Source organism: Colobus angolensis, unplaced genomic scaffold (assembly GCF_000951035.1).
Source record: "Colobus angolensis palliatus isolate OR3802 unplaced genomic scaffold, Cang.pa_1.0 Scaffold43, whole genome shotgun sequence".
Lineage (NCBI taxonomy): Eukaryota > Metazoa > Chordata > Mammalia > Primates > Cercopithecidae > Colobus > Colobus angolensis.
The window spans coordinates 2,291,127-2,313,526 of NW_012117710.1; the positions used below are offsets into that span (position 1 = coordinate 2,291,127).

The 22,400-nt window shown below is 56.3% G+C and overlaps 1 protein-coding gene across 4 annotated transcripts in view; it reads right to left on the reverse strand.

Annotated features, from left to right (window-relative positions):
- MAD1L1 (MAD1 mitotic arrest deficient-like 1 (yeast)) overlaps nt 1–22,400 on the reverse strand; it is a 416,346-nt gene that overhangs the window by 161,550 nt on the left and 232,396 nt on the right. For all 4 annotated transcript variants that reach the window (XM_011956957.1, XM_011956959.1, XM_011956961.1 and 1 more), the window contains one exon: nt 4,783–4,871. In XM_011956957.1, the coding sequence (XP_011812347.1) occupies nt 4,783–4,871 (89 nt within the window). The remainder of the gene's footprint in view (nt 1–4,782; nt 4,872–22,400) is intronic.

Consider the following 22,400-nt stretch of genomic DNA (forward strand, 5'->3'; position numbering starts at 1 on the left):
CTGCAGACCAGGACAGAACCAGGGAAAACCAGTTCCACTTTCCCAGACTGAACGCTCCCTGGTGGCCTGCGCTGGGCATGGTGAGCTCAAAGATCAACCCACTGCCCTGGAAGCTTGGCAGGCAGTGACTATCTTTCTGGTTACCTCTCCGTGGCTTCAGGAACGGACTTACAGCAGCTGTGTTTAATGGAGATTTGTTGGATGAAAGATGGTAATTTCCACAAAAGAATACTGAAAGTCTAGCACCTGGCCCTCTCTGGAAAGGACGTGGGCCTGGGCACTGGGTCCCTGGGGTACGAGTGGAGATCACAGAGCGCCCTGAGGAGTGGGGACCTCGGGTGAGTGGGGTTACAGGTCACCTCGCGTCCCCTGAGGCAGGCCGGCATCTCCAGGGCCCCCAGCACCTCCCAGGACCCAGAGGCATCGCACGGCCAGGAAGCGAGGGCAAGAGTGTGACTAGCAGGCGCTGGCACAGCCAGGCGAGCCTCTGGAATTAGCGAGCATCGAACCAGTTGCTAAATCCACAGGCAACATTCAGGATTTGCTAGAGCTGCTATGTGACAGCAGAGAGGACGAGCTCAGATTTGTTCCGGTTGAAAGGGCTCCTCAGCTGCTGCCTCTTAAAAATCCCCACTGACACCCTCTCTGGCTTCTGTGTTGAAAAACGATGCAATGTGATACATGTCATTCACATACAACAAACGGATGGATGTGAAAATGTGAGTGTGCACGCGGGCGAGAGCAGGCGCACATACGTGTGGCTGTGAGTGTGTGTGTGAGGGCCATCCCTGGTCCTCCGAGGCAGTCAGAGGGGGGTAGGGGGCTGCACCATCCCTGGTGCCCACCGGGCTCCTCTACTGGCCGTCCATGGTTGCTGAGGGCAGAGCGGCTGCACAGGGCTGGGGTGGGTGGGAGGGGGGTGCGGCAGGGCCACGGGTGTCTGCCGTGTCTTCCCCTGAACCAGCCACTTCAGAAAATGCCCCCCTGCATGTTTCATGAAAGGCCTGCAGGAAAAGCACTTCACACTCAAGAGGAGGAGGCAGATTAAAAGGAGAAATGGGTTTCATCCAAGGCGGGAAGCCTTTCTCATCTCCTCACCAGCTCCCCAGCCCTCGAGAGCTGCACGGAGAGCAAGATGACAGGGAGGCCTCTGGCCTCAACACTGCAGTGTCTCCTCCCTGGGGAGGGGGTGGCCATGTGTGCCCGGCATCCGAGACACTCTCCTCAGGGGCAGGGTCTGCAGCTTGCCAGGGCCCCTGCTGTCCCACCCGCAAGCCGGAAGGGCTGCCTGCGGTGGTCCCAGGAAAACTAAGCACAAGCCGTGACACACGTGCCCTCACTCAGGACGACGGTGAGCTGCAAATACGGATGCTTCCCGGAGACGCACCGATCCCACTGCAGCCACAACAGGAAACGGAGGCTCGGCGACACAACCCTGAGAACACTGCATTTGCCAAGGCCAAGGACGGGGTGGAGTGGGGCACAAGGTCACCCTGCCAGGAGTTGCAGGGATGCCCCAGGAAGGAGGAGCTCTGGAAGAGAAAGCTTGGAAGGACGTGTGCTTATTACACAGAGAAAAACAGCCTGGCCTGTGCCCCGGTTGGGCAGGAGGCCTCACCTGCATGCTCCGCCGAGCCACCTCTCTCCCGAGAAGCTCAGGGAGACAGTCCGGGCTCCACGGGTCCCCACCGCTGGGCCTGATCGAGTCTGTCAGAAAAAGGCCCGTGTCACCTGGCTTCCCTGTCACTGCACACTCCAAGGCCCTCTCCCAGGTCCACCCAGCAGATCCACTGGCTCCCAAATCCTGACCACGGCTGCTGCGTGGCCTGAAAGGGGACTTCCCAAATGGAGCTACGAGGCCTGGCGGGCCGGGAAGGGTGGACGGTGCCTGCCATAGGCCCAGCTCTAGGCTCTTGGCTGCTGCTCCTGGAAGAAGGCTGTGCTGAGAGCTGAGGGCGACCTGCCGGTGTCTCCCCAGTTCCCATGAGTTAGCCACAGAGGCCCTTCTTTCCATCGCTGCTTTCTCTAAACAAAATAGTGGGGACGACAAGTTTTGACCTTGATGTAAAAGATATCAATGATAAAGGCCTTTTCTTAAATTGTAAAAATGAATAAACCCCAAGCACAGCAGCCCACACAAATCTGACGCCTGCCTGGCCACGCTCCCATCAACTGCAGAACGAGAGGTTCTAGGTGCCAAAGGCCCAACAGAAAGCAGGGCGCCGCCTCCCAGAGTGGGGAGCCGCGCAGCGCGATGCGGGCTCCTGTGTGGGCAGCTGCAGGCCGGGGCACACCGACCTTCCTGCAACCTCCACGGATGCTGGGAGCCACTGACGCAACTCCCCAAATTTAAGCACCTACTCTACCACCTCCCACGTGGCTCCTGGGGACCGGAGGACAGCGGTGGAGACCGCCCTGCCTCGCATGGCATTCAGGACCTTGTAGGGTCAGGCACCAGCCACACCAGCCCAGCACTTCCTGACACGCTGCTATGCACGGCCTCTCCCCCTGCGCCCACAGAGGCCCTTCTCCATGATGACAAGGCGTGGCCTCTGCTGCTGGTCCCAGCTCCCCCTCTCACAGCAGACACACATCGAAGCCTGTCCGGCACCTCATCCAGCCTTGGCCTTGGTGAGCTCCTGACCTGCCTGGGCTTCCCTTCTGAGCCATTCCTTCTGTCTCGCCACACACTATCCCCTCTCTGAGGCCCCCAGGCCCGCTGCTCTGTGTGGCAAGGGTCTTTCTCCCCAGGCAGGGCTACTCCCGCAAGTCAGGGTGTGTGTGGGAGGCATGTGTTGTTCATCTCTGCACAGGAAAAGCCAACTCCAGCTTCGGAGGGGCTCCCAGCGCTGATGCTTGGCGAGCAGGTGGCGGGGCCTCTGCCACTCTCCTCCCCCTCCCCAGGCCCGGCAGCCAGTGCTTTCTCCAGCCACACTCTTCCACTTTAAGGCCTCTAGTGCCTAACATCACGCCTAGGAAAGAGACTGCACACTCACTACGGCCCCCGCCCAGTCTCCAGCTTCCCCCACACCACACCCACACTCACACACAGCCCCCCCTCCCCACCCCGCCATCAATCTGAACACCGCACGCAGACGCACTTGCTGGAGGAGACACCCACTGTCGCAGGACCACGTGCACCTCACAGGCTGTAACAACAGAGCCTCTAGGTGAAGAATGGCCCCCAGGTCCCTAAGACAAGGAGACGCTGATGAAGACGGAGAGTGCATCAGCACCCACTCACCACTCCATCAGCCTCCGAGCTTGACCCTAAAGACGCCCACGGCACACACTCAATATCTGAACACTGAACGGCTGAACGGATGGAAACCAAACCGCTCAGACTCTGGCGGGTCCCAGAGAGGGCGATGTGTACGGCACAGCCCATGCATGAGGAATGCTTCAGAGATGCTGGAGGAACCTCGAATCCAGAAGGCATCACAGCTGCCACGTGCAGAGCACTTCCTGGGCCAGGGCCAGACCAAAGGCATCCCTTTTCCTGCTTTACTCTCAGCAACCCTGAGAAAGGGGCCATCCACGGGTGAAAACCAGAACCCCAGGGAGTGGGTGTGATGAAGCAGAGGAGGCTGCCGCGGGGGGCACAGGGGCCCACACACCAAAGCTGTGTGGCCAGGGAAGGGCGTCCTCTCACCACCGCCACCCCCATCTCACTGCAGGGCCATTTGATGTCCCCTAGAGCTGTCTCAGTCCCCTCTTCTCAGTTCCTCTGATGACCAGGAGAAACCCCAGATGCCGAGGGCCTGGCCTGCTGCAGACACTCAGAGCAGAGGAGTGGCCAGTGCAGGAAAGCCACGGCCTCCTGCCTCCCACAGTGGATTCTAGCAGGACACTCGGGTTCTAGCAGGACACACAGCCACTTTCAATCCACACTGGAAGTGGCAGTGCCGATACAGGCCCTAAAGCAGAGCCAGGAGCTCCACCTGCATCTCCCTGGAAACCTCTTGCCTAAGGATCCCGATGGGTCCACAAGCCAGGGGGAGAGGAAGAGAGCTCTAGAAAAGCAGCACGGCCTGCAGACCCTGGTCTAGGGACGCGGTGTGCAAGCAGGAGCCAGGGTGAGGGCACCCCAGGACAGGGCGGTGGTAGAGAGCCGGCAGCATGTCTGAAGCGCAGCCCGAGGGCTGCTGGACACGCCCAGCTGCCGCACTGCCTGGGCTCTGCTCTGAGCCACACTCCGGTGCAGCCGTCTCGGCACAGCACTGCCACACAGCCCTTGCGGCTGCGGACCCGGCTCCAGCACCACCCCGTGATGGAGGACCCGCTCCCTTCTGAGCATCGGGACACTGAGAGGCCCCCGCTGTCAGCGCTGGCTGGAGAAGTGCTGCTGAAGAAAGGCCCACACCAGCAGAGACGAGTGTCCCTGCAGAGAGGAACCTACGTGGATGGGATGTGACTTGTGAAGAAAAGCCCTTCCAGGAAGGCAGCAGAGGAGCAAGACTTCACTCCAACCACCAACGGGGGAGCACACAGAGAAGGCCACAGGCTGGAGAGAGGGGACAGGAGGCTGCCACGACGTGTCTCCTGCACTCCCCTCCTCTGGAGAGGGCACACTTGAGCATGCGCACCTCCCCGCTGGGGGACACGCCTGAGCATGTCCACTTCCTTCCTGGGGGACACCCGTGAGTGTGCCCACCTCCCCTCCCCCCACAGGACTCACCTGAGCACATCCGCCTCCCCCCACCCAGGACACGCCTGGGCACGTCCACTTCCTCCCCCGCAGGACACACCTGGGCATGTCTGCCTCCTCTCTGTGGGACATACCTGAGGGTGTCCACCTCCTCTCTGGAGAACAGGAAACTCTGTTCGGCAGAACTGGACTGAGACTGGAGCATCTTCAGCTCCATCTCCAGCTAGGAGAAAGCAAAGGACAGAGGGTCAGCAGACATAAGTGCCCCCAGGTGTGTGGGGAACCCCCGCCCAGGCCCCTGAGACTGCCCCTGGTAGCACCTCCGCCCTGGGCTGGGAGCTGGGGGAGAGCCCTCTTTCCCGGAAGCCTGAAGCTGCCAGGCCATAGAGCACTCTTAACTTTGCATACTCAGGTTCTCTCACTTTTTTGGCACTTGTGTCTCCTGAGTAGCAACAGATGCATAGGCTCCCGGCGGGGTATGTGGGGCAGATGTGAGAGACTCTGGGGAAGGGACACATAGCTGGGGAGAGAGCACGCTCCAACACTGCCGGCGGTTTGGTTTAACAGCCACCAGCCATCATTTATTCTGCTACTTCCAGTTCCTCCGCAGAACAGCGTGAGATGCTGCACCGCCCTGGAGGGAGCCTGAATTCCCCCTTTTTTTTTTTTTTTTTTTTTTTGAAGAGACGGAGTCTCGCTCTGTCGCCCAGGCTGGAGTGCAGTGGCACAATCTCAGCTCACTGCAACTTCCACCTCGCAGGTTCAAGCGATTCTCCTGCCTCAGCCTCCCGAGTAGCTGGGATTACAGGTGCGTGCTGCCAGGCCTGGCTAATTTTTTGTATTTTAGTAGAGATGGGGTACCAGTGTGTTCCCCAGGCTGGTCTTGAACTCCGACCTCAGGTGATTCACCCGCCTTGGCCTCCCAAAGTGCTGGGATTACAGGTGTGAGCCGCCGCGCCCAGCCAGGAGTGTGGATTCTAACCTGCCCCTACACACCTGTGGTGGGAGGCGTCGGGGGCAGCAGACGGTGGGGAGGCCAGGAGCCAGAACCGACTGCAGGCTCAAGGAAGAGCAAGGCACAGACAGGGCCTGGTCAGGCAGGCTGGCGCAGGCTGAGGGGCTATGTGGGCACCAGCTCCAGGCTCTGGGGGTGCTGCTAAGGGAGGCCCACCCAGAGACGCCCCTCACCACTCCTGGGGTGTCCCACGGACAGGATCCGACGGGCTCAGGGAGGTATATCCTGCCCCGGCCCAAGTCAGAACCTTGTTCCCGCCAGTCCTAACCCACTCCAAAGCCTGCACCCCACCATGAAGGGAGGAGATAGGGCAGCGTGGCCTCAGGGAGGGGAGGGGAGGTACCAGCATGTACGAGGGCAGCCAGAGGCCCTCAGCAGTGGGGTTGCAAAGCCTGCCAGACACCCAGGGTGGGATGATTCGAGGGGGATAACACCCCCTGGGCTGGGGGCCAGCAGGAGCCTGGGAAAAAGGGCAAGGGGGTGGGGGGCGGGCGTGTGCACAGTGTGCAAGGGGGCAGGATATGCTAATTGCCCTGATCTAATTACCATACATTACATGTACTGAAACATCACTATGTACCCCATGAATATGTACAATTATGTGTCCATTAACAAGAAAGACCCACAGTTCAGACAACAAACACGGAAGCCCATGCCCTGAGCAGCCTCTCCCCAACTTCCAACCCCAGCACCCCAGGTCCCTGACTCTCAGCCAACCAACGTTCTGAGGTTTGAGCATATGTTCCTTCCAGAGGCTGCTGGTGTGCATGCCAGCAATACGTCTATGTTCTTCCTCCCACCACACTTTATTTCAATAAAAATGGTAAGATGTCCTACACATCATTTGGTACTTTGCTTTTCTCACTATACATATACATACAAATATATATATGTGTGTGTATATATATATTTTGAGACAGAGTCTCACTGTGTCGCCCGGGCTCGAGCGCAGTGGTGTCATCTCGGCTCACTGCAGCTCTCGGGTTCAAGCAATTCTCCTGCCTCAGCCTCCCAAGTTGCTGGGATTACAGGTGCATGCCACGATGCCCGGCAAATTTTTGTATTTTTGGTAGAGATGGGGTTTCACCATGTTGGTGAGGCTGGTCCCGAACTCCTGACCTCAAGGGATCCACCTGCCTCAGCCTCCCAAAGTGCTGGGATTACAGGTGTGAGCCGCTGCGCCTGGCCTTTTCTTCTACTTTCTAACTTATCTTTGTATACATGATTTTAAATTTTTGTTTCCCGCCCCCTTCGCTAAATTCCGATCGACAGCAGCAGTTCTCAGTTGATTCTCTTGGAACACAATCTTATCAGCAGCAAAGAGGGACAATTTTCCAATTTTCCTCCTCCTTCGCAATATGGATACCTTGGGCTTCTTTCGCTTGTCTACTCTGGATGACTGGTGTCTCCAGAATAATACTAAATCACAGTTGTGAGGCTGGACATCCTTAGGTGGCCTGTGGCTTCACTGGAGCTGAAGCCGGTACTTTCTCATTTTCAGCATGTCACCTTGTGCTTCAAATAGGTATTTCCTATCATGCTGAGAAATTACCCATATATTCCTATTTTATTAAGAGTTTTTAATCAAGGCTGAATGTTGGATTCTGTCAAATGCCTTTTCAGCAAATATGAAGAGGGTGTTCTATAAATTGATATCCTAAAATCAAGCTGACAGGCTGGTCCTGGAATAAACCCTGCTACATATGGTGTATTTCAACCTGCTGAATTTCACTCCTGACACGTTAACACTGACACGGATGCACGTATGCGTGTGCATGCACACACATGCACACACGCCCACCCAGACATGCACATGCACGCCCACATGCACACACACACAGGCTTGTAAGGCCTTTGCAGTTGTTGGTGTCAATACAACACTCACTTCCAGAATGCCCTCCCCTCCTTCTCCCACAGTCTGAACTGGTTTACGCAGTGTTCAAAGTATCTGCACTTTGCAAATCTGGTAGAATTTTCCCATGAAACTGGCTTGGCCTGATGCATTTTCTGTTTCTTTCCTTTTGCAGTGGGGGAGAGCGGCCATGGCGATGTTAGGACAACGTTTTTCTACAATAATTGGTCTGTTTAAAATTTCTCTCTCTTCTGGAGTTGGGATACATAGATACCATTTCCCTAAAAAGTTATTCATTTCCTACAGATTATTATTAAAATGGAATTGAGATATAATTCATAATTCTTTTTATAGAATTCAGGTAAGACTCATCATTCTTTTCAATTTTTTAATTTTTGCTTTTATTTTCTTTCCCATCGAGGTACATATAATTTACACGCAGTGAAGTGCTCAATCTTATGTGTATAGCTTGATGGCTTTTCATACACGTCTACACCTTCGTATCCACCGTCCAGGTCACGACACAGAATTTTCAGCATGCCCGAACGCTCTGGCATGCCCCTGCTCAGTCAACAGCTCAGGTAATTAGTCTTGTTTCTTATTTTGGATGGTGATACTTTCTATCAATTTTTTATTAGAACTGTGAATAATTCATATGTTTTATTGGTTTTATTTCAAATAACAGGTATTTGGACTTATTTATTATTTCTACCATTTTTCACTTTCCTGTTAACTTCTGCTTTGATCTTTACAAATTCCTACCTTTTTGTTTCAATAAGGTTTATTTTCCTTTTGTTCCTGACTTCTTGGGTTGAAGGTCTCATCCATATATTTACATGCTTTTTTGTTGAATGATACAAATATTTAAACTTGTGAATTTAGATGGTTCCCACAGGCTCTGATGAGAAGTGTTTTCATGACAATTATTTTCTAGATTGTATGCACTTTTGAACCGTAATTCTTTGAACCAAGAATTGTTTAAGACAAAGTGTTTTGTTCTGTTTGGGTTTTGATTTTTAATTTCCAAGTGTTAGGAGCTTTTTTTTTTCCTGATTTTGTTCTTGATTTCACATCACACTGCAATCACAAGAAGTTATATTAGTTCTACTTGTTTTAATTTACAAAGGCTTTCTCTATCATCGAAGACACAATTAATCTTTGTGAATGTTGTTTTCTATGCACTCCTTTAACATGAGTATACTCTCTAATTTGGGGGATCTGGGTTTTTTTTTTTTTTTTTTTGAGACGGAGTCTCACTCTGTCGCCCAGGCTGGAGTGCAGTGGCGCAATCTCGGCTTACTACAAGCTCCGCCTCCTGGGTTCACATCATTCTCCTGCCTCAGCCTCCCGAGTAGCTGGGATTACAGGCGCCCGCCATCTCGCCCGGCTAGTTTTTTTTTTTTTTTTTTTTTTTTTTTTTTTGTATTTTTAGTAGAGACGGGGTTTCACCATGTAGACCAGGATGGTCTCGATCTCCTGACCTCGTGATCCACCCGTCTCGGCCTCCCAAAGTGCTGGGATTACAGGCTTGAGCCACCGCGCCCGGCCGGGATCTGGGTTTTACGCACGTCTATATTTTTCTGTTTTTTTCCATTGTTCTTTGCCCACTTGATATATCGCAGATGAGGACATAAATTCTACTACGGGCGTCTCTGACAATTTCCCCGTGAATCTCTCCTCATTTCTGCTTTTCCCAACAGCAGTGATATGTTATTTGGCTAACCCACCTGCGACTCGCTATGAAAAGCACCCACCTTTGTTTCCGAGAGGCTTCCGGCTTGAACTCACACTGCATTGAGATCACAGCTCCTGCTTTCCAGGTTCATGTCACCAGGATGCCTTTGCTTCCCGTATTTTCCAACGTTTGGTTTTGCTTTGCAATCCAATCGGGAAGTCCTTTGCTTTTAATAGGAGAGTTTAGTCCATCTATAACTTGATTTGTGTCTACTTCTGTTGTATTATGTTGTTATGCTTTTGATTTTATAGCTTTTACACCTATGTCATTCTGTGGCCTTTTTAATCTAGTTTACTTTTTTGCGTGTAATTCTCTCGAGGCTTAGAAAAGTGTGCATGTTTTACCCTGGTTGCTTTTATAACTCAGTTTTGTTTCACACCTATACTTTCCTACTAGACAGTACCTACTGTATCTCCTATGTTCAGTGCCTAACTAGTCAGATATATCACCTTCACTGTTTAACTTTATACAGTCTGTGACGGTTCATTCCATGTGTCCACTGGACAGGACCTGGGGTACTCAGATCCAAACTCTTTCTGGGTGTGCCTGGGAGGGTTTGTGGAAGAGATCAACATTTGAATCGGGGACTCAGCAGACTGCCCGCTGCACCATGGGCAGGCTTCCTCCAACTCCTTGAGGCCTGAATGGAATGAAAACTGGAGGAGGCCAGCGTTCCTCCCCTGCCTGCCTTGTGGCCTGAGCGGGGCAGCTCTGTTTTCCGCCCGGGACTGGGGTTTCCACCACAGGCTCCGCCGGTTCTCACGCCTGCAGAACTGGACTGGGCACAGCACGGGCTCTTCCACGTTTGCTGTGCGCAGATGCAGACCACGGGATCCCGGCTCCATGGCCAGGAGCCAGGCCCTCACAGTCACTCTCTCAGGATAGACCAGTCTACTGCGCCTGGTGCTCTAGGGAGCCGAACACGCAGCTCCATCTACTCTCTGCACCTGATACTACCTTTAGATGGTGTGTTTGCGTCTTTGGCTCTCAACGGCGAGGACGCCATCCTCATGTTCTCTCCTCCCTCTGCCATCCTGACACTTCTTTTTGAGTATCTGACATGTAGTAGTTACATTTCCCAGCTTCCACATTCACTTCATCTTCCAGTTCAGGAGATGGAACTCTTGCTGCGGGTTCTTTATGTAGTTTTTCCCATGATTCGCCTCCCTGTGCATCCGGTCACCTTTCTTCCCGTGCTGCCCCCTCTCCTGCCCCGAGACCCTCTGGGTTCCGTCTCACGCACCCCCTGGCCTCACCGTCTCTTCTTGGAGCATATGCGTTCCACCAAGCCTCCCAGACTCTAACACCTCGTTAACTTTTATTTCTTGGCAAAATATCTGGATACAATTTTCATCTGCTCAGTGTCCACTGTTTTTCTGTGAAACTTTTTCTGCCACTTGTTTTTCTTCTTTTTCTCCTTTGCTCTTACACGAATGCATGGAGTGACCTTTACTGCTCACTGCTGAAGATGAGTTTTATTGAATGTGGCTCTGTGCACAGGTTCGCAGTGGGGAAGGACAGGCCTGCTTCCTTTTATCTGAAATCCAGTGACAGTTTTGCTGTGAGTCCAATCAGCCCCCAGTAGCTCCCTCTGGCAGGAGAGAAAGGACGCTGTGAGTTTTCCTAAGAGCAAATGTTCTCTCTGCCACAGATGCGGCTTCAAGCACATGTGATGCACTCGTGTGACCCCTCAGCTCAGCACCAACCTCTGCTGCGGCTTGGAACCATGCGCCAGTCCAGGGACCCCTGTTCCAGCTGCCGCCTGGCCCCAGCACCCCGAAGCCAGGGTCAGGCACTGCCTCTCGCAAGGGCTCCTGCCAGCAAGGGAGTTCTACTCAGCGGCTCCCTCATGGAGCTCTCTCCACCGGCACTGCTCCAGGCTTCCCTGGGGATGTGTCTGCTCAAGGCACTCTCCCGAGCCATGGGCTGCCTGCCTCTGCCTGGGGCTTGGTTTGCAGCTGCATTTCTGTTTTGTCAAAATTTAAGTGCCATTTTGGTTTTTCATGCTTCTTGTTATTTGTGGATGATTTCCAGGAAACAAGGGGGAAATGCTGACGTATGCCACAATGTGCAGAGCAAAAATCAAGCCCTTTTATTTTAATGTGTAACCTTAGACTCATAACTAAGCTCCCGACTATATTCTCACAGCAGCCAATGCCTGCCCCTCAAGCCTGTGCCCGACACCCCCAGCCATGCTGCAGGTCCTCCACCCACCCTGCACCTCCCCACCAGGCCAGCTCTCATCCCTACATTCCCCTCCAGGCCCACGGCACAGGACAGTAGCCACAGAGGGGCAGACCCACGACCCATGTCCATGGGTCACCTTCCACCTACACCCCCGCTCCCATCCGCCATTTAGATCCAACTGAAACGCTACCTTCCCCACAATCTGTCCTGGTAGCTCCCTCACCCCTCCCCTGCCAGCCAGAAGTGCCCACCCCCACTCCTCTGTGACTGCGCCCGCTACTCCACCACACCACACAGTGACTGGGCAGATGACTCTCCTCCCCACTGGATGGGGCGTTCCCTGGAGGAGACGTGGCAACCATGTAGGGCCCTGTTGCCAGCACAGAACCTGGCACACAGGCGGTGCTTGGGGGGGGGCACACGGGTGGGTGGACGATGGGCATGGATGCAGCGATGGCCACTTCCCGGGTATGTCCAGTGTGTGTGCGGCTGAGCTTGGAATGGGGAGGCACTGGGGTGGGTCGAAGCAGCCGGGATGAAGCAGAGGGAGCTGCCCATGCTGAGCAGACAGGACCTAGAGTCGGCTCTACTGTCTACCAGTTTGAGAAGCTGTGTAGACATATCAGTATTTAAAAGAAGGAACGCCACTGGGGAGTGGGGAAAGAGGCAGGTGGTGAAGAGCAAACGCAAGGATGGTCCCACGGTGCTCTTGGCACCAACTGCAGCTCCCTCGCCCAGCCATCAGGCCCGCACGGCAGGGCCATGGCCGCCCAGCAGCCCCGGCTCCACGTCTTTTCTCCTGGGGACTTGGCAGCCGAGAGGGGAGGGTGCGGAGGGCTCCTTGTGAGGACCCATGGGACCCGCTGGCAGGGCGCAGGCCCAGGGCAGCAGCAGGTCACTCACAGGCACCTGCGCCTCCAGCCCTCACCGTGACGATGGGGATACCACCACCTGTCCCTGGGTGGGAAACCTGGGCTCCCGGGCACGGGACCAGGTCTGAAGCTCCGACCTCCAGGGCAGCCTACAGTCTAGGGAGGAGGCTGAGCTGGCTGGAAGTCAGGCAGGCCCCTAGGAGGCAGCCTCACTGAGGACCTGTGGAATGCCTACTTGCAGCCGGGGCAGGCCCACGAGAGGCAAGGAGCGGTAGAAGGCCCATGAGGGCGAGGAGACCCAGAAGGAAAGGAGTAGCAGGCAGACGGAACAGTGTGCGGAAGCGCAGGCAGGAAGCTGGGATCCAGGAAGAGGGCACTGGGGATAAGGAGAGGGCCCTGCTAAACGCTTCCCGACATGGGGGAGAGCCCGTTCATTATTCATCCACAGGTCACAGACTCACCTCTCACACCTCCCGGGGGCAACTCTGCCCCTGCAACAGGCGGTGCACACAGCAGCCTGGCTGTCCACTATTCAGGCTTTGCACACAGCAGCCCGGCCGTCCCCTGATCAGGCGGCACACAGCAGCCCGGCTGTCCCCTGATCAGGCGGCACACAGCAGCCCGGCCGTCCCCACCACAGGGACCTGAGGCCCAGCCACTTTGTGGAGCGCCCAGCCTACCAGACTTCAGGGGCAGACAAATCAGGGCCCTGCCAGTGCAGCAACAGATCAGGGCCCTGCCAGTGCAGCGACAGGGCAGGGAAGCCCTCCACAGCCAGGCCTGGGGACAGGATGTTGCTCTGGGCCCGGCCCAGGCACAGAGCGCTCGGTACCTAAAACCTCATTTTCTGCATTTACTCCCTCATGCCTGTGTTGCGGTGCCTGAGAAGTGGTGGCACAGTCCCTGACAGACTCTCTGGAGGACCCGGCTGCACTCCAGGGTGGCCCAGGTGCACAGCGTGGCTAGGGAGGACAGCACCACAGGCAGACTTCTCGGGAAGGGCCATGATCCCACAGCAAGAGCCTGGAGGACAGGATTCCCAGCCAGGGTTGCCTTCCAGGGGCCCTGAGTGTGCTCCGGGCAGTCCTAGCACTGAGCCTGTCTGTGGAAACTGTTCTCTCTGGCCACACCCCGTGCCCACACCAGGCTGCAGGAGGCAGGGCCATGTGTGCCTGGCCCCTCTATGCCCCTTCCCAAGGCCCACAGATGGCCATCTCCTCCCTGACAAGGCCCTGATGCCCAGCAAGGCTCAGAGCCCTTCCTGGGCTGCCCCCCAGGGGCCTCTCATATCACGTACCTGAGAAGGGTCTAGTATCTAGAACACATGAAGACTCTCACCACTAACCAACAAAACCCATTTACAAAGCGGGCACTGGATGCGACAGACGCTTCTCCAGAGAAAACAAATGCGGGGCCGATAAGCGCAGAGTGAGCAGCTCGGGACCACCGGCCTCAGGGGAACGCAAACGAAGCCCACAGGAGCCACTTCACACCTACCAGGACGGCTCTACTGAAACATGGAAAATGGCAGGCACCAGGGTCACTTCTCTCACGCCCAAGAGTGTTCATCTGTGTCCTCTTATTTACGATGAGTCTGGCTAGAGGTTTATCGATTTTCTCTCACAGAAACAGATTCTGGTCTCATTTACGGAACTCAACTGTATGTTTGACTGAGACGAAGCAACCTGTTGATTTCAGGTGGGGCCAACAGGGAGAGGGGAGCAAAAGGCCGGGCATGGGCTGGGAGCCCTCAGGGTGGGAGCCACCTCACCCTGGAAGACGGAGCTTGCACAGCAGCATGTGCGCTGCCCAGACCCAACCTGGAAGAGGTGTGGGGGAAGAGGCGTGCTCAGGAGAGCAGCCTGAGCGCAAGCACAGACATCCTGGCAGCAGTTCCAGCCTCAGTGTGGACCAGCCTCAGTGTGCAGCAGCCTCAGTGCGGACCAGCCTCAGCGTGGAGCAGCCTGAGCACAGGCTGGCTTCAGCACGGACCAGCCTCAGCGTGACCCGGCTTCGGCATGGCCCAGCCTCAGTGTAGTCCGACCGGCCCCGTGTCCCTCTGCCTACAAGGTCCGTCCCTCCTGGAGTGCAGGTCTGGCCTGCCAGATCCACTCACAGCCCCAACCTGCATACAACATAAATGCTAATAGTCCTTGTGGCAAACTCACTAGCGCAGCATAGGCTTTAGGAAGAGACCTTGCATTCGGTTTAATTTGGGAAGATGCAGGGTGTGTTCCCAGGGGCCTTCCTTAATGCCACAAACTAATAAGAGGAGAAGCTGGGTAACTGCCCCCACCGCAATTCTAATTCACAAGGCTACTGCTGAGCACCAGAGTGAGGGCGTCCACACGCACAGGCACTCGTACTGCCTCATCGCCCATTCATGTGGCATCCCTGAGTCTCAGCTGCACCCCATACCCCCTGCGGTAGTGAGGTTGAGGCCCAGAGCCTCACAGAGTTCTGGCTGCGAGGTGAGGGCCTGCATCCCAGGGCTCCCGGGGCTGATTGGGGCAGAGGCCCCGGGTCTCCAAGAGATGAGAGGGTGCTGAGGTCAGAGCTGGGCATCCGGGCCAGAGGCCAACTTTCTGGTCAGCTCTGCACCCTCTGGCCCCGGGAAGGCTTCTGGAGTGGCTGTGGCTTCCTGAGGACGCCTGGGGGGATCTTAAGTGGAGTCCACTCCCTAGTTTCCTTTCCAACCTGGAGGAGACACAGGCACCATGGGCCGCGGGCAGCCCTGCTGCTCACCCAGCCATCTCCTCGTGAGCACGGCTGGGTGTCTGAGCTGGGAAATGCTTTCTCCTCAGAAAAAAGCAGCCCAGCCGGCGCGCATGTCCCAGCCGAATGTTTGCCTGAGGCCACCATCATTTCTCAGAATGACTCCTCAGGCACCGCCCCGGGACCAGGCTGCTGCAGAGCCAGAGCAGCTGTGCTCAGAGGAACCGGGGCCTCACCACCAGGGCTGCGGTGTGCCCAGGGCTGCCACTGCTGGCCTCACAAGCACCACTGGGCGCCTGAGCACCTGTCCCACCAGAGTCCCACTGCTCTGACTGCCAAGCTGGATACCCTGCTCTGTTTACACTCACAGAGGAGTGTTGGGAAGCCAGATGGTGGTGTCTGTGCAGGTGGCTTCCAAGGGCTCTAGAATCTTCGCTGGGATCATTGAGGCTGCCTCCTCAACAGGGCAGTTGTTAACACTGGGGAGGAGGCACAGGTGTCAGAAACCTTTTGAAGATGGCAACTGCTCTCTGAAGAAAAACGCGTGCATGTAACACAAATGTGTATGCAGCTGCTAGGGCTTCACGGAGAACTGAGTTCCTGCCCCGGGATGCTGGATAAAGAGCCCCTGCTTAGAAAAAAGGCTGAATTTGAAAGCTATCCCTACAGAAAGGGCCTCCCTCCCTCCTATCAGCCCCACTCCTACATCTGCCTGTGTAGGACATCTGAGGCCATCTCCTATCCCTGTGAAGCCTCTCGCTGTGGAAGTTAACTCGACTGGGGGAGCTTGGGGAAGGCTGTCTGCCAGAGCTGCTGGCTGCATCACAGGCAAAAACAAGCCCCCAGGCAGCCCAGTTCAAGGAAAAGTCCCAGTGTCTCCAGAACAGGCAGAGGCGAGGATGGCATGGGCTCCACGTCAGGGAGGCAGGTGGCAGGGGCGGGGCAGGTGCCACCACTGTGGGCCTGGGGCCAGAAGGGGACCAGCTTATGGAAGATACTTGTAGTTGAGAAAAAGCTAAGCCAGAAAGGGCCACTGCGGAGACACGAGAAGTTTAAATCACAGGAAAATGCTTCGTACTTAGGATGAGGGTACGACGTTTCCCCTATACGGAATTACTCCCATAATTTTTCAAGATAAATGAACCAATTTCTTTTCTTGTGGTTATTACAGACTAAATCTTTCTAAGTTTCGTGGCGTGGAATGCACGGGGGACTTCACTGCTCTGAGTCTGAAGTGCCCACCTTCTCCTCATCCCCATCCCCAGTGCCCAAAAGAGGGCCCCATGGGTCACATGGCAAGTGTGCAGACAGCAGCAACATGCAGGTGATTGGGATTCTAGACCGCCCAGGAATAACCCCAGTAAGCAGTGGGCAGGGCCCACCGTACAGGGAGGGAGAGGGCTTCTGGGGATCTGCACTGCGGCGAGCTTGCCTCTCCACGTCAGTCCGCAGACCAAGGCCATCCGAGAGGACTGGCAGAACCTTGGCAAGCTCCCTCTGAAGTTTACTGGAAAAAACCTTGGAGAATCTCTAAGATAATTCTGAAGAGAAAATAACACAGAGGTCACGACGTGTCAGACACACTCTGAGGCTCTGCTAGCTCACACACTGTGGCTCTGGCCCAGACAGGAAACAAGCTTACACGTTCCCTCTGCACTGAGATTTTCTTCTGCTTTTTTGGAGGAGAAGCAGGGATCCAAATCCTCTACAACCAAGGCCCTGACATTATGCCTGAGAAATCTATTTTCTGGGCTAAGAAAACATCTTCTCAGCCTACTGTTCCTAAAATGCAGATGATCCTTGCAAGGTAATGACATTAAATCACCAGCATCTTCTCCTAAGATCTCTGGAAACTGGGAAACACTGAAAAGGCTGGGTGCTCACACTGGGAAAGGGGACAGAGGGAAGACGAAGCGTCCCTGTCGCACCTGTCCCCACTCAGCCCTCGGCAGATGCTTTAAAATCCCCAGCTGGGCCGGGCGCGGTGGCTCAAGCCTGTAATCCCAGCACTTTGGGAGGCCGAGACGGGCGGATCACGAGGTCAGGAGATCGAGACCATCCTGGCTAATACGGTGAAACCCTGTTTCCACTAAAAAATGCAAAAAACTAGCTGGGCGAGGTGGTGGGCGCCTGTAGTCCCAGCTACTTGGGAGGCTGAGGCAGGAGAATGGCAGGAACTCGGGAGGCGGAGCTTGCAGTGAGCTGAGATCTGGCCACTGCACTCCAGCCTGGGTGACAGAGCGAGACTCCGTCTCAAAAAAAGTAAATAAATAAAATAAAATCCCCAGCTGAATGCCTGGCCCTGGGCTAGCTCTGGAGCCCCAGAAAGCCCTGGGGTCCCGCCCTGGTGGATTTCACAGACGGCCTGATACGAGGAAGCCCCCTGCGATCGCACTGGCCACAGGGTCTGGGGTCAGCCTGCCTGGGTGTGAACCCTGGAGCACTTTCCGCCACTGCCTGTTCGAACACGGGCAGGTCACTCATCTTGGCTGCACCTGTTCCTTGTCTGAGTATCTGGGGCCATAACCAGCTTGTGGGTTTGCTGCCAGGGTCGCAGTGGGAGAATCTGTGTAAACAACAAATGTGCTCTCGTGACACGGTGAGCATCAGCGCACGCTGGCTTTGCATGTGCCACTGCCACGCCCGGGGCAGCAGAGTGATGGCGGCGATGGTGAGGGTGCAGGCCTGTGTGGGCAGGGAGGGAAGAGCATGTCTGCGACGCAGGGGCAGAGGCAGCGGTCCAGTTAGGTTCCCAGGGAGCCTGAGGCTCCGCTGGACTGAAAAGATGTCCTCGGAGCAGGAGCAGCACAGAGACTGCTTGGAAGGGCATGAGAAGATGCGTTCAGAGGGCGGGGACATCACTGTGGGCAGGGCAGGCCTATCAGGCACTGAGGGACCAGGTAGAGACCACCCAGTAGGAAGATGGGGCAGGGCAGTGAGCGCCCACTGGGTCTCACACAGCGAGAAGGAGGTGGGCCCATGCATGGACTGTGTTCTCCCGCTCCCATGCTGAAATCCTAGGAGGGAGCCCAGGGGAGGTGAGGAGGCCACAGGGCAGAGCCTCAGGGAGGGGATTAGCACCCTCACAAAAGGGACCCCAGAGCTCCCTCGCCCCCCCCACCATGTGCGGACACAGTGAGAGGGCACCACCTGGAACCAGGCAGCCTCAGCAGACACCAGACTGGTCGGTTCTCGATCCTGGACTTCCAGCCTCCAGAACTGGGAGCAACAAACATCTGCTGGGGTTTTGTTTTATTTTATTTATTTTTTAAATAGAGACGAGGTCTCACCCTGTTGCCCAGGCCAGTCTTGAACTCCTGGGCTCAAGAGATCCACCCGCCTCCACCTCCCAAAGTGCTGGGATTACAGGCGTGAGCCACTGCGCCCAGCCAACATCTGCTACTTTAAGCAGCCCGGTCTGTGGTGCTCCCGTGAGGGCAGCTGAATAGACAGATGCGCAGCCACAGGGTCTCTGTTCCCTCAGACAACGGCCTAGAAGAGGCGCTCAGCAAGTGCCTGAATTAGACAAACTTCCCTCAAATGCAAGAGGCATTTAGAGCAAAGGTTGCTCCACGTGACACTTGCTGTGGCCCAGCAATTCCTTCCGCTCTGTGGAGGAGCCTCGGGGCACGCACTGAGGATGAGGCTGGAGCAGGGAAACCTGAGCTGACCAACGGGCAGCGAGCCTGGAACTAGCCCCGGGGCTGTTGGGGAAGATCAGGCCCCTGTTCTCACCCAGAATCGCTTCCCAGAACAGCCTGGATCTTCCCAGCACGTGAACTCACTTAGCTTTGTGAGACTCCAGGGAGGCTCCCCCTTCCTCTCTCCACCCCAAGGAACAGGCAGTGAAGCACCTGCTGGTGGCCACAAAGCAAGAGAGGAAACAGGTGTGGCTGTGGGAAGGGACCAGTTGTGTGGGATGCAAGGGTGGGTACAGGAGGCCCAGGAGGGGAGGGAGGGTCCCGGCCTGTATGGGATGGAAGGGCGGGCGCAGGAGCCCCAGGTGGGGACCCAGGAGAGGCCGCCCCCAGGGCTGGATGGGAGGAGAGTCAGCTGAGGACACAGTCTCAGACTTTGAGCCATTCCCCAGACCTGCCCCAGACACATCCCTGGCCCCAAAGAGCCTCTCCAAGCTCTGGACACCTGCACACCAGGCACGTGGGGACATACATGCTGGTGCAGTGTTAACTGAACGTTTTGCCAGGAATCGGGAGGCTGCCACCAGCCACACAGAACCCCGGCACCAGCAGCGAGCCCCTGCAGCACGCCCCACACACGAAGCACTCCGGTCAGAAGTAGGGTTCAGTCGTGCAGGAAGGGTCCAGAAAGTGAAATGAGGCACTGTCAGTTACCAAACCAGGAGGCTCCCATGATCATTCATCTGGAGGCACGGGCCATGCTGGTGGATGTGACTAGACAGATTCCGGGCAGGGCACAGCCATGAGGACTGGCACTGAGGAGGGGCTCACAGCTGCCTGGTCCATCCTCAGTATCAGCACCAGTGAGGACAGAGGCACCAACCACGCCTCCCATGCATGTGGGGCCCTGCAGATCTGCATACAGCTCCTGGGTATGCAGGGTCCCCCTCGGGTCTACACACAGCCCTCGGGCATGCAGGGTCTCCCCGGGTCTACACACGGCTCCTGAGTGTGCAGGATCCACCCGGGTCTACACACGGCTCCTGGGTGTGCAGGGTCCCCCCCGGGTCCACACACGGCTCCTGGGTGTGCAGGGTCCACCCGGGTCTACACACGGCTCCTGGGGGTGCAGGGTCCACCCGGGTCTACACGCGGCTCCTGGGCAGGCAGGGTCCCCCCCCCGGGGTCTATGTACAGCCCTTAGGTGTGCATGGCCCTACAGGCTACACACAGGCTTCACCGGGAGTCTCTTCAGGGCAAGCTTTGCCGGCGTCCTCACCTTCCCATGAGAAGCCAGAGGCTCTGAGAGCCACACGGACCACAAGCTCCTGCACGGGAGACCCCAGAGAGCCTGGGGCTTCTCCATGGGGCCCACGGAACCTGCCCTGCTCATGGTCGCCAGATTTCAGAATCTGTCTGTAAAGCACTTGCTGCTAGGCCCAACTCAGAGGGAGCCTCAACACCCTGCCCATTTCAGAGATGGACAAAGAAGGGTGGGGGATGGGAAGCGGCCTGGCTGGGCCTCAGTGCTGTGGTAGCCACGGCCCTTGGTGGGGCAGACTTGGCACAGGGTGCCCCTAGGAGCAAGGAGCAGGACCAGAGGGGCCACAAAGGGAAATCAGGAATCAAGGAAGATGCTGCTTAATCAGAGTTGAGAGCAGCATAATTCCCTCTAAATCGGAAAATAAATCTTCACTCCCCACTCCCCAAAGTATATAAAATATTAGAGGACTTTTCATAGCTGTAATCAAAAGACTCCTATCTCCAGCCACTGCGGGCCTAGCTAATGAGAGGGGTTTGCTAATGATACAAGGATGGCTCAGGAAATCTCTCCCTGCGATATTAATTGCATTTAAAGAAGAAATCATGAATTGTACTTATGCTTACTAACTAGTACGGGTTTGCTACTTAATAAGAAAGTCCGAGTGCCTTTGTCTTGTCATTGGCAATTAACTAAAGATTTAACTTTTTCTTTTTTCTCTCTTTTCTCCTTTCCTAAATAACAAAATGACTTTGGGTTGGAAAATAATGGGTAAAGGAGCTGCAGGCTGGGAGACAGGACGGGCACCAGGGCCATGTCTCAGACCACTGTGGACAGAAGGCGTGAGCGACGCAGTCAGCCCTGCCTGGAATATGGCTTCTCCACACAAGCCCTGAGGGTGCAGACCACCTAGGCCCCAGCCTTCCAGGAACAGGGGAGCCCCTTCCCCAGAGAGCAACCACTGCCAAGCCAGTCACAGGGAACTGGGTGGGAGGGGCCTCAGAGCTAGAACCAGGGGTGACTCCAGCCATCCCAGCTCAGGGCGAGCTCCCGCTCTGGTTCCTCCACCGTAAAATGAAAAGGGAGTCAGGCTGTCCCACAGCCCAGAGACCCCTTCAGACAGGACCATGCGCCTGCACCTGTAATCCCCGGGGAAGAAGCCACGGCACTGAGGGCTCCGGGTCACACGGAGAAGGGGCGACCTAGAGCCCAGGGCTGCACAGCCCAGTGAGGTGGTGGGGGGCAGGGGAGGGAGGCCACTGACCTTCAGGCATGCCTGGCAGGGGCCAGCCCCAATCACGGTGCCTGTGGCCCCCTTGCCTGGCACTGCTCTCCCCAGTACCTCCTCTGAAGGGCTCTGCATGGCAAGAGGGGCACAGAGCCAACGAGACCCCTCGTCTCATCCCTTGGGAGCCCATCTGGAGGGCCTATGGCTCCAAACAAAGGATGGGGGCCAGGAACAGGAGCTCAACCCGGGGAGGGGTAAAATCACGATCCTGCTTGGGGGCAATCCTCCCACCACCAAATTCGAAGTCAAATGCTACAGCTTGGGGCCCAGGCATTAGAGCTTAAACACTGCTGGGTACGATGAATAAGGAACAGAAATTCTATGGGCTAAAAAAGAAAAAACACAGGTTGAAAAGCAGCCAAACCTCCAGCCCAGCGCTGCACCAAGTGCTCCTCACAGCCCCCTGACCACACCCAGAGATCCAGGGAAGCCAGCACTCCAGGGGCGGCCACACCCACCCCGCCCGAAGGCCCAAGACCAATTTCCGGCTCCCTCCCCACGAAAGAGGCCTGGAGTGAGCGGTTCCTCCAAAACCACCTGCAGCCAGAGAAGGGCCGGTGCCCGGGCCAAGGTGCAGCTGGAGAAGGGCCAACGCCCAGGCCAAGGTGCCAGCTCCGAGGCGTCCATGCCTCTGTTGGGTGTGGGGAGTCCACGCTCTAGAGCAGCTGCGGGCGCCAGGCAAGTGGCTCAGCCATAATGCTGAGGGCTTGGCCTGCGCTCAAGACAACTCCATTTCTAACCCTCCTGGCCTCCTGCACAGGCGGAAGCGTGGCCCCCGGGCATGTTTCAATTCAGGCCAACAGTGAGGCAGCCGGCGTGACGACACGTGAGACACACAGAACACCAGGGTCTCCACAGGGCATCTTCAGATGGGAGCATCCCTCCGCAAACAGCACCCACCCCACCTCAGGCTGCTCCAGAGGCAACAGGAAAAGGGACCTCACTGAAGCGTCCAGAAAGCTCAGTCACTGAGAAGGAAGCACCGACAGAGGAAGGTCCTGGGCACGCCCCCCACCAACTCCCTGTCAACCCCCACACAGGCGGAAGAGGACCCTGGCATCCTTCCTGAACACCTGCACTCAGGGGAACCAGACCCCACAGTCCACAGAGCCCCCTAACCCTGCTCACTGCCGGACACCAGACCCCACAGCCCACAGAGCCCCCTAACTCACTCACTGCCGGACACCAG